At 48.1% G+C, this 12,044-nt stretch overlaps 1 protein-coding gene and 1 pseudogene across 13 annotated transcripts in view; one reads left to right on the top strand and one right to left on the bottom strand.

The window, feature by feature from the left end:
- Positions 1 to 12,044, bottom strand: part of DAB2IP (DAB2 interacting protein) — a 328,791-nt gene that overhangs the window by 45,297 nt on the left and 271,450 nt on the right. For all 13 annotated transcript variants that reach the window (XM_060270258.1, XM_060270257.1, XM_060270265.1 and 10 more), the window contains 2 exons: positions 11,356 to 11,500; positions 1,407 to 1,551 (listed from right to left, as the gene is read on the bottom strand). In XM_060270258.1, coding sequence (XP_060126241.1) covers positions 1,407 to 1,551; positions 11,356 to 11,500 — 290 coding nt within the window. The remainder of the gene's footprint in view (positions 1 to 1,406; positions 1,552 to 11,355; positions 11,501 to 12,044) is intronic.
- On the top strand, positions 3,429 to 3,963 carry LOC132591511 (alpha-methylacyl-CoA racemase-like; annotated as a pseudogene).

Raw genomic sequence — 12,044 nt, forward strand, 5'->3', positions numbered from 1 at the left:
TTTTTTTGGGGAGAGAAGCACCCTCTGGTGGTCTCAGTTCTCCTCTAGCACAAATCAAATCTGAGCTCCCAAAAATATTTTGAAATTTCTCCTATCCTGGTGCTTGCATCGAAATTCTTTATTATTTGTTCCCTTAAATTCATATACCCGCTTCGTTGTGCAGAAAAGACTTCAAAGAGGTTTATAAAACAGTATGGCTGTTGGTAAAAGAAAACAAAAAATATTCCAAAAATTTAAAACCAACCGTTAATCAAAAACCACACCAGCAATCCTATATATCTTGGCAGGCTTTGCCTAAGCAAAATGAGTGCAACAAAGGTGCCCGTCTAGTGCCAATAGGCAGGGAATTCCAAAGACCAACACCTTACAAACGCAGAATGGGAATTATCTGACACTTGTAACCGTGCAAGTTGGAATGGGAAGGAAGACTACTGGTAAACTGTAGCTCTGGGAGGGGAATGGAGAGTCTCCTATCAACCCGCAAACCCTTAACCAACTGCAGCTCCCATAATTCTTGGGGGGTGGGGGTGGAGCCACGACTTACCTTCCAAGTCCCGGACTGCAGAATCCGGGACCGGCAGCCGTGTGACACCGGAAGTTGCGTCGACGTCGCTTTGCCCTTCTATGGGCACCAAAAATGGCCGCCGGCGGCTTCAAAAGTAGCTTCTACACATGACCGGAAGTGTGGCGACGCAACTTCCGGTGTCGGCCATGTTTTTGTGCCCATAGATGGGCGGGGCGACACGGGAAGTCGTGTCTATGGACTTCCGGTCATGCGTAGAAGCTACTTTTGAAGCCGCCGGCGGCCATTTTTGGTGCCCATAGAAGGGCAAATCAGAAAAAAAAAATAATGGCCGCCGGCAGGAGAAAATAACGGAGAAAAACGGGAGACAAAGTGCTACGGGGGACCGCCGGGAAAAGGTAAGTAAAAACGGGGGTTTCCCGGGGAAAACGGGGTACTTGGCAGCTATGCCTAGATGTGAGTGTCACACAAACACACACAATATGTGAAAACCTGTGAAAACCAATACAAGTTATTTACAGAAAAGGAAAACAGGCCTGGCCCTATCCACCCTTGAACACAATGATTAATAGAACACAGCCTAACCAAAAATGGCTGTCAGTGTCGGCGCTTTGGCAACCGAGTGCTTTCCTGGTATTTTGGACTACAACTCTTGCTGGCTGGGCTGATGGGATTTGTAGTCCTGAACACCTTGGAGACACCAAGGTGAATACAGAGTTGGTTCACGACGGAAATTAACTCGCTGATTTATCTATCTTTTGCCAGAGGGGACGTGTGTGTTTTTGTTTTCGTTTGGTCACAAAGCGGTGGCGATAGGGATGTATTCTGCCCCCCCGGGGCCCTCACTTCTAGCACCCCGCTGCATCGGTCCCCGTCCACTGACCAGTATGAGTTGATGATCTTGCAGAAGGCCAGCTCACAGCACATCTTCAGGTTGCTCTGATGCTCTGGGAGGTCTGAAGAGGAGCACTTGTTGGGATCCACCTCGCAGTTTTCGTCCGATTCGTACAGTGCCTTGATGAACTCGCCTGAAAGCACCAGGAGGACGAGAAATAAGCAGATAGATAGATAGATAGATCATAAGGAGAATCACGAGAAAACTGAGCTTTGCAAACTTGGAATGCAGTGACCTGATCAGTCCGCTTCAAGTCGGCAGGCAGGCAGGGAGTTTGCTCTGCTTTGCCACTTTAATAATAATAATAATAATAATAATAATAAATTTTTATTTATACCCCGCCCTCCCCAGTCCAAAAACCGGGCTCAGGGCGGCTGACACCGACAGAATCGCAATAAAACACAAAAACAATGAATCAAAATACAGATTAAAATACAGTATTAAAATTTAAAGTGCAGCCTCATAGACTCATAGAGTTGGAAGAGACCACGAGGGCCATCCAGTCCAACCCCCTGCCAAGCAGGAAACACCATCAAGGCATTCTTGACATATGGCTGTCGAGCCTCTGCTTAAAGACCTCCAAAGAAGGAGACTCCACCACACTCCTTGGTAGCAAATTCCACTGCCGAACAGCTCTTACTGTCAGGAAGTTCTTCCTAATGTTGAGGTGGAATCTCATTACAAGTAGTCCATAAATCCAAGCCATGAGGGAGGAAAAACACAGGGGTCAAGCTGAGTCTAACCCAAAGGCCAGGCGGAACAGCTCTGTCTTGCAGGCCCTGCGGAAAGATGACAAATCCCGCAGGGCCCTGGTCTCCTGGGAAAAAGAGCGTTCCACCAAGTTGGGGCCAGTACTGAAAAGGCCCTGGCTCTAGTAGAGGCCAATCTAGCCACCTTATGGCTCGGGATCTCCAGAATATTGTGGTTTGTGGACCTTAAGGTCCTCCGCGGGGCATACCAGGAGAGGCGGTCACGTCGGTACGAGGGTCCCAAGCCGCATAGGGCTTTAAAGGTCAAAACCAGCACCTTAAACCTGATCCTGTACTCCACCGGGAGCCAGTGCAGCTGGTAAAGCACTGGATGAATGCGATCCCGCGGCCGGGACCATGTAAGGGTCTCAATATGACCTTAACAGGATGGATCGAGTTCAGGGTCAAAACAAACAAAACGAATCTCCGTAGCAAACAAAGGTTAAGGTTCTGCACTTAGGCAGGAATAGCCGGGTGCACAAATACAGGATGTGGGATACCTCCCCCCGTTTCTATTTTATTTTTATTAGGTATTGTAATTAGGTGGTATGGAAATACTTCCAAGGAAGAAACAGAAATTCACCAGGAAAAATGCAAATACATATACACAGCCAATTCAAGGCAGAAAAGCCTCAATACAAGAGGCTAAATCTGAACTTGCTTAACTATTTGCAGAATTTAAAAAGGAAGTGGGTAGTGAAATAAAGGAGGCTGTTGGTGCATTAGCAACCCAGACTGATAAGAATACAAATATAAGCGAGGAGAGGGTACCCTCTGGGAAGGTAGACAGAAAGGCATAGGTGGGAAACTGCAGAAGTGGGAGGAAAGGGCTTTGTGGAAGCTTTGGGAAAGGGTGGGAGTGGGTTAATAGAATGTAAATGTTGATAGAGATGGATGATATGGAATGGCCTTATACTGGTGTGTTATTTGGACTTTGCTGTAAGCTTCTGGAAAATCTGGATTTGGGGGAAGAGGGGGGAGCAAAGTTATAATGGTTTGAAATAATATCTGATTTAAGAGTTAATACTAGAATGGTGATTCGTTGTTAATAAAAATTATAGGCAGACGGGAAATAGTTATAGAATGAAGAAAGGGAATTAGAAATATTTGATTTGAAATACCGTGTTTCTCCTAAAATAATACGTGCTTATAATATAAGCCATGGCACGATTTTCTGGAGGCAATAAAATATAAGACGTGCTGGGGTACTGTTGTGGTAGTGGTGGGAGCAGGTCTGCATGGCGCTTCTGTAGCACGCACCTGCCGAGCCCTGACCGGGCCTTATTAACTTTCGGAACCGTGCACCGGGAGGGCGAGGAGGAGGCGCCAAATCCGACTCGGCTGCGTCTGAGCTGAGGGAGAGCCTGCCTGCTTTCTATTCTCTCGGCCATGGCGCTGCGCGGAGTGAGGGTGCTGGAAATGGCGGGCCTGGCGCCGGCGCCTCTCTGCGGCCTCATCCTGGCCGACTTTGGGGCGGAGGTGGTGCGGGTGGACCGCTCTCCCCCGCGCGGCCGTGTCGTCGGACATGCAAGGCTGCGGCAAGCGCTCCCTGGCGCTCGACCTGAAGCAGCCCCGGGGCGCTGAGGCGGCTCTGCCAGAAGGCGGATGTGCTCATCGAGCCCTTTAGACCAGGTGCCGAACCGCTTGTGAGTCGCGAAGGGTCAGCGGGGAAATGTTTTTTTGGGGGGGCGGGATGGTGTTGGTGTCTCCCTTCGCAGCAGGGCGAAGGCTGTGGGGTGGGAGGCAGTTGCCGCTTCGTAGTAGGACATGAAGGGTTGGTAGCGGCGTGGGGATGAGAGGCAGCCTCACCCCAAAACCGGTGAGGCCTCAAAAACGGTGGGTGCGGGTTGGACTCCATCTCCCAGCCGCCCCAGGTAACCGTGGCCGACGCTAAAGCATTGTGGGAGTTGCGTGCGCCTGCCGAGCCCTGACCGGGTTGGGACTCGGTGCGCGGCGCGCTGCTGTCTCTCCCGGGCGCGTTTCCTCGACAGGCAGCAGTGCGGACACCTCTGGAGTGAGGAGGATGGCGCTGGGTGGGGGGCAGCAGAGAGAGGAGGCTCAACCTCGAAAAGGTAGCCCAGAGGAGGAGGGGGAAGTGGGGCGGGGGAGAAAGTTCTGGACGCCGAGCGCGCTTTCCTGACTGCAGTGAAGCCTGCTTTGATTGTCATCGCAAGTTTGGCAAAGCCGAGCTGCTGCCCCGCTGGGCTCCTCGCACTGCACCGCCGCCGCCTGCTGAAGTTTCCTAGTCCGCAGAGGGGTGGGGTGGCGAGCAGGGAGACCTGGCTTAAAATGGGGGGTGCTCTTGTGCTCTTGTGCATGTGTGTGCGCGCGAGGGAGAAGTCCCCTTTTCCTTACCCAGATGCAGCAGCAGGAGGAGGCTACCCCCGCGAGGTGCACAGACACACCCCGTTTCGCCTCGCTCCAAAAAAGGGAACACAATGCAAATGGTGGTTGTGTGTGTTTAAAGAACTTAACAAAAAAAAATAAGACATCCCCTGAAAATAAGCCGTGGTGTGTTTTTTTGGGGAGGAAAAATAAATATAAGACGTGTCTTATTTTAGGAGAAACACGGTATTAGATAAAGGTGATTGCAATAATATATGAAAGAAGGGTTGAAAATAAGAACAAAGAATTGAGAGAATAATATGTAAGATTAGTAAAATTACAATGAATACTGTCTAAACAATATTGTAACAGGGACCCAAGGTGGGGGAGGTTGAGGGAGTCCAAAGGGTGATGATTAAGATTTAAGTTAGAGATTTTGTTTTTGATATATATTTTTTTGCATTTTTGTTTTTGTATTTTTGTGTGTGTGTGTTGGAAAATCTTCAATAAATTCATTTTTTTTTAAAAAAAGATAAGAATACAAATATAATGTTAGAAGCAATAGGCCAAATTAAAGACTTGAATGTGAGAACTACAAAGGTGCAAACGGTCGTACAGTGGTACCTCGCAAGACGAAAATAATTTGTTCTGCGGGTCGCTTTGTCTAGCAAGCTTTTCGTCTTGCGGAAAGAAACGGCAGACGGAAAAGAAAAAAAAACATTTTGCGAGATGCGGCCATAGAAAGCTTTGTATTGCGAGGCAACAAAGAATCGCTAGACGTTTTCGTCTAGCGAGTTTTCTGTTGCGCGAGGCATTTGTCTAGCGAGTTTTCTGTTGCGCGAGGCATTTGTCTTGCGAGTTTTCTGTTGCGCGAGGCATTTGTCTTGCGAGTTTTCTGTTGCGCGAGGCATTTGTCTTGCGAGTTTTCTGTTGCGCGAGGCATTTGTGTAAAAGGTATGGAAGAGAAAATGAAACAAGTGAATGAAGAAGCCTGAAAAAAGATCAGGAAAATTAAAGACAGATGTAGATGGAGTATGTACAACCCAAGAAATGGCTTGGGATGCTTTAGCTCAGGCACCCCCAACTTGTAGCCCTCCAGATATTTTGGCCTACAACTCCCTAGCTAAGAGGACCAGTGGTTAGGGATAATGGGAATTGTAGTCTAAAACATCTGGAGGGCCAAAGGTTGGGGATGCCTGCTTTAGCTGCTATGGAGATGAGACGGAGAAAAAATGTGGTATGGCTGAGGTGAGTCCCGGAAGAAGATTAGCAGGATCTAAGAGAATATCTAATTGAAGTGATGGCTGAGTGGTTGGGAATTGATGAAGGAGTTTTTGATAGCTCAGTGGACAAGATCTACAGAGTTAGATCCAAAACAGCAAATATTAGGAAGTTACCATGGGATTGCCAGGTCTTTTAAAATTCAGGATATATAAAGGATAAAAATTTCCAAACCAAGTACACTAATAAACTTCAAATAGGTGGAACAAATATTATTTTGCTTTAAAAAAATCCCCGCTCGTCTTCTTAAAAAACACATTAGTTATAAATATATAATGGATGCTTTAAGAAGAAATGAGATACGATACAGATGGGAATTCCCAGAAGGACCACCCTTCACTTCTAAGGATAAAAAATTCAGATTTAGGGATTTGGAAGATGCAGATAAGTTTTGGAGAAGATATAGCAAAGATCTTGGAGAAGTGGGATAATTACTTGAGGGAGCTGTAGGAGGACAAGAACCAGAAGTAACATAAGAAAGTGTAGTTACAGGTAGGTAGCCGTGTTGGTCTGAGTCGAAGCAAAATAAAAAAATTCCTTCAGTAGCACCTTAAAGACCAACTAAGTTTTTATTTTTATTTTGGTATGAGCTTTCGTGTGAGGAGGTTAAATGCGTTATGATAAAATGGGCAAAGGATGTGGGACATAACATTCAAATGATTGATTGGGGAAGATTATGGAAGAATGACATGAAATTTACAGCCTGTATTTTACTTAAAGAAAATTATATGAAAATGTTATAAGATGAGCGCCGTGAACCCAGAGTCGTCCGCGACTGGACCTAATGGTCTGGGGTCCCTTTACCTTTACCTCTGGTTAAATTGGCAAAAATGTATAAAACAAGAGATAATAAGTGTTCGAAAAGTAAAGCAGCGGAGGGCACTTTTTACCATATGTGGTGGCAATGTAAGGTTATAAATTTTGGGAAATGATATATAATGAATTGGAAAAAAATGTTCAAAACAACCTTCATTAAAAAAAACCAGAAGCCTTTTTTATTTGCTACTACAGGATTGGACTTACCGAAAAAATACAAGAATTTGTTTGTGTATGCAACAACGGCCGCTCGGATATTATTAGCACAACGCTGGAAAGAAGAAGTCCCCACTAAAGAAGATTGGCAAACTAAGTTAATGGAATACGTGGGAATGGCTAAATTAACCGGGAGAATTAGAAACCAAGAAGACAATTTTTTTTTTTAAAGGATTGGGAAATGTTTATTGCATATACACAAAAGCAGGGGATGCAAGTTAATACATTAGCAGGATTTTGAAAAATGCTTGTAATATAACAGATAAGGTATAAAATTGGAAGGTAAAAGGAGGTAAAGAATTTATGGACATGCATGAACAAGGGAACCGGGGGGCGGGGTGTGAGGTGGAGGGAAGTCAGGGGATTCTAGTAGCCCCATGTTTTGGATTCAATGTGGATTGTCTATATACCGTGTTTCCCCTTTTTTAAGACGTAGTCATTAAGTAAGCCATGGCAGCATTTTTAAGCATTTGCAAAAGATCAGACATACCCCGAAAATAAGACATACCTCCATGCCCTGTATGAAAACTAACACCCTCCTTATGGCCACTACTGGGAGTAAGATGTCGCTGAATTAGACTGAGTTCCTATTTAAGTGACTAGATTTTGGATTTTAAAAGCGAGACCGCCGAGCGCCCCAGCCAGCCAGCGGGACCCAGCCAGCCAGCGGGGCCTGGGAAGCGGCTGCTGTTGTAGTGGTGAGCTCGCGGAGCGCCCAGCCGAGGAGATCTGCCGCCCCACCGGCCGGAACCGGCTGCTGCAGAGCGGAGCGCTCCGCAGCGCCGAGCGCTCAGAGCGCCCAGCAGCACCGGGCGGAGCGCTGGAGCCAGCAGCCTCGCCTCCGCCCGGCCGAGGAGACCTGCTGCCCCGCCGTCCGGAACGGCTGCTGCAGAGTGGAGCGCTCCGCAGCGCCGCCGCAGAGCGCTCAGAGTGCCCAGCAGCACCGGGCGGAGCGGCGGAGCCGGCGGCCTTGCCTCCGTCCGGCCGAGGAGACCTGCCGCCCCGCCGCCCGGAACGGCTGCTGCAGAGCGGAGCGCCGGGCGGAGTGCCGGAGCAAGCGGCCGGCCGGCCGGCCGCCAGGAACCAGCTGCTGGAGCGCGCAGAGCGCTCAGCAGCTCAGAGCACCCAGCAGCGCCGGAGCCAGCGGCCTCGCCTCTGCCCGGCCAAGGAGGCTTGCCCAGAACCAGCTGCTGGAGCGCCCAGAACCAGCTGCTGGAGCGTGCGGAGCGCTCAGCAGCTTGGAGCACCCAGCAGAGCCCTCGCCCCTTTCTTCTGCTTTCTGGCCTGTCTTTAAAGGGGCGCAGCGGAGAAAATGCCTTTAAAGGGTGATCGGAGGGGGATGCGGTGGGAAGATGGGAAGATGGGGGCTTTCTATTTCATTATTTAATAGGGTTGCCATATTTTGCAAAAGCAAAAAAGAGGACGCATTTGGCAACTCCTGCTTTTAATTATGGATCGCTATGACGACTCTGCCTGTGATAAAGAGGACGTGTCCTCGAAAAAATATGAGACATGGCAACCCTATTTATATCTATATTTGCTCCATTGGTTAGAGCATGGTGCTGATGATTCTTCATTGCAGAGGGTTGGACTAGATGATCCTTGGGGTCCCTTCCAACTCTTCGATTCTATGATCATCTGGAGGGACACAGGTTTTCCCATCACCGATGGAGAAGACCTGTGAACCTGAAGACCTGAGAATATAGTACTGTACAGCTGGAAGGGGTCCCCCAAGGGCCATCCAGTCAAACCCCCTGCAATTATGCAGAAATCACAGCTAAAATAATCCCCATCAGATGGCAGTCACAGCTGGAGAAGCCTTGGCCATCCAAACCTGGGTTTTAAAACCTCCCATGTAGGAGAGTCCAAGCTCAATAGCACCTCAGAGCACTGAAATCTTTGTGCATACATTGTATTGTTCTAATACATACAACAGCCTTGTCAGGTAGGACAGAGCTCAGCAGCGCTGCGCGTAGCACACAGCAGCACCCCGAGCCAGCGGCCTGGCCCAGCCGAGGAGACCATAAGACACCCCACCAAAAATAAGTCACCCTGTGTTTTTTTAACGAAAAAAAGTTATAAGACGGTGTCTTAAAAAAGGGGAAACACGGTAGTTGTTTTAAGGTTTTGATTTACAGTATTTCTTTTTCATGTGATGTTTAGTTGTTGTAAAAGTAATAAAAAGATTATTAAAAAAAATAAAAATAACCCAACCCTCTCTAACGCAAGAATCCTCGCTAAAGAACCCGTGGCAGGTGGCCATCCAAACACTGCTTAAAAACCTCCAGCGAAGGAGAGTCCTCTACCTTCCGAGGGTGTCTGTTCTCCTGCTGAAAAGCTCTTACTCTTCTCCCCAATGCTTCATCAGAATCTTCTCTCTTGTCTCGAATCCACTGGTTTGGATCCTACCCTCTGGAGCAGCAAAAAACAAGCTTGCTCCACCTGCCATGTGACAGCCCTTCAGATATTTGAAGATGGCTACAGTCGTACCTCGGGCTGCGAACAACTCGGGTTACGAACTGCGCAAACCCGAAAGTGTTTCCGCCCCGCGCACGTGCGCAGAAGCGCCCCGCGCATTTGCGCATGCGCAGAAGCGCAAAAATAGCGCTTTGCGCTTGCGCAAAATGGAGGCTCGGTTTACGAACTTTTCGGGTTGCGAACGGCGACCCGGAACGGATCGCGTTCGTAACCCGAGGTACCACTGTATTGTATCTCCTATCAGCCTTCTCTTCTCCAGGCTAAATACCCTCAACCTTTCCTCATAAGGCTTGGTTTCCAGACCCTTCATCACCCTGGCCGTCGTCCTCCGCACACCTTCCAGCTTGTGAACATCCTTCTTAAATTGTGGCGCCCAGAACTGGACACAGGACTCCAGGTGTGGTCTGACCAAGGCAGAAGAGAGTGGTGCTATTACTCTCCATGATTTGGACCCTATACCTCTGTTGATGCAGCCTAGAGTAGCATTAGCGTTTTTTGCTGCTGCGTCACAGTCTGGACTCACGTTAAGCTTGTGATTCGCCAAAACCCCTAGATGATTTTCACCTGTACTGCTAGCAAGCCAGGTGTTGCCCATCCTATATATTTGTGCATCTGGTTCTTCCTTCCCAAGTGCAGGACCTTACTTCTGTCCCTATTCTTAGAATCATAGAATCATAGAGTTGGAAGAGACCACAAGGGTCATCCAGTCCAACCCCCTGCCAAGCAGGAAACACCATCAAAGCATTCTTGACATATGCCTGTCAAGCCTCTGCTTAAAGACCTCCAAAGAAGGAGACTCCACCACACTCCTTGGCAGCAAATTCCACTGTCGAACAGCTCTTACTGTCAGGAAGTTCTTCCTAATGTTTAGGTGGAATTTTCTTTCTTGAAGTTTGAATCCATTGCTCCGTGTCCGCTTCTCTGGAGCAGCAGAAAACAATCTTTCTCCCTCCTCCATATGACATCCTTTCATATATTTGAACATGGTTATCATATCACCCCTTCACCTTCTCTTCTCCAGGCTAAACATATCCAGCTCCCTAAGCCGTTCCTCATAAGGCATCGTTTCCAGGCCTTTGACCATTTTGGTTGCCCTCCTCTGGACACATTCCAGTTTGTCAGTATCCTTCTTGAACTGTGGTGCCCAGAACTGGACACAGTACTCCAGGTGAGGTCTGACCAGAGCAGAATACAGTGGTCCTATTACTTCCCTCGATCTAGATGCTATACTCCTATTGATGCAGCCCAGAATTGCATTGGCTTTTTGAGCTGCTGCATCAGCTAAATTCTTAGGCTGGGCTAAAGTATGGCTCTCCTAGGGTGAAACTGGGCAACACTTCTTCATCAGATGATGCAACTCTATTATTTAAACTGGGTACTGAGCAATCATTAAATATTATCATTATTATTAATTGCATTGATATCACACCTTTTTCCCTCCAAGGAGCTCAAGGCAGCTTACATGGTCCTCCCCCACCTCAGTTTAACTCTCACAACCACCCTGTGAGGTAGGCTGGGCTTAGAAGCCAGCTCAAGGTCACACCCAGCGAACTTCATGGCCCAACAGGGATATGAACCCTGGTCTCCCATGTCCCAGTCAGAAATGCTAACCACTACACCATTCTGGATCGTGACGCCTCTCTATTGTACATGCAGACGGGAAAGGAGATAGCTCCCTGGCCCCAGGGAGCCTACAGTTTAAAGGCTAACAGTTAGGGGAAAGGAAAAAGGTCTGAACAGAGCAGAATACAGTGGTCCTATTACTTCCCTTGATCTAGATGCTATACTCCTATTGATGCAGCCCAGAATTGCATTGGCTTTTTGAGCTGCTGCATCACACTGCTGACTCATGTCAAGTTTGTGGTCTACCAAGACTCCTAGATCCTTTGGTAGACCACAAACTTGACATGAGTCAGCAGTGTGATTGAAACCCATCTCTTTGGTGTGGTTCCTTACGACTATTCTTAATTATCTGTAAAGCACTGAGGCTCCCTGGAGCCTGGATCCTGGCCCCAAACCAGAAAGCTTCTGTTGATGAAACCCAGAGAGGTACCGACACTCCCCCTACCTACCTAAGGCATCTTGCAAGTACTTCTGCCCCACCAGCTTCAGGTACTCCTCGATCGCTTTCGTGGCGAGGGTGTTCTCTCGGAAAATAAGGTGCTCATTTTCGCCACATCGGTCCACCTCAGACATCATGAGGTCCGTCAAGAAATCCTGGAAGAGGAGGGAAAGAAGGGTGGTAGTAAGTTAGATGAGCAGCATCTGCAGAGCAGGAGATCTAAGGATAATGTCCCCCCAAATCCACATCCTGCTCCACTCCCTGCCTGAATTAACAAGATCTTTACACAGAAAACCTTCAGAAACACGAAATATCCTCACATTTGTGAGTGTGGTGGATTCTCCTTCTTTGGAGGTCTTTAAGCAGAGGCTTGACAGCCATCTGTCAGGAATGCTTTGATGGTGTTTCCTGCTTGGCAGGGGGTTGGACTGGATGGCCCTTGGGGTCTCTTCCAACTCTATGACTCTATGATTCTCTATGATTCTATGATTCCACCTCAACATTAGGAAGAACTTCCTGACAGTGAGAGCTGTTCGGCAGTGGGATTTGCTGCCAAGGAGTGTGGTGGAGTCTCCTTCTTTGGAGGTCTTTAAGCAGAGGCTTGACAGCCATACGCCAGGAATGCTTTGATGGTGTTTCCTGCTTGGCAGGGGGTTGGACTGGATGGCCCTTGTGGTCTCTTCCAACTCTATGATTCTA

Source organism: Zootoca vivipara, chromosome Z (genome assembly GCF_963506605.1).
Source record: "Zootoca vivipara chromosome Z, rZooViv1.1, whole genome shotgun sequence".
Lineage (NCBI taxonomy): Eukaryota > Metazoa > Chordata > Lepidosauria > Squamata > Lacertidae > Zootoca > Zootoca vivipara.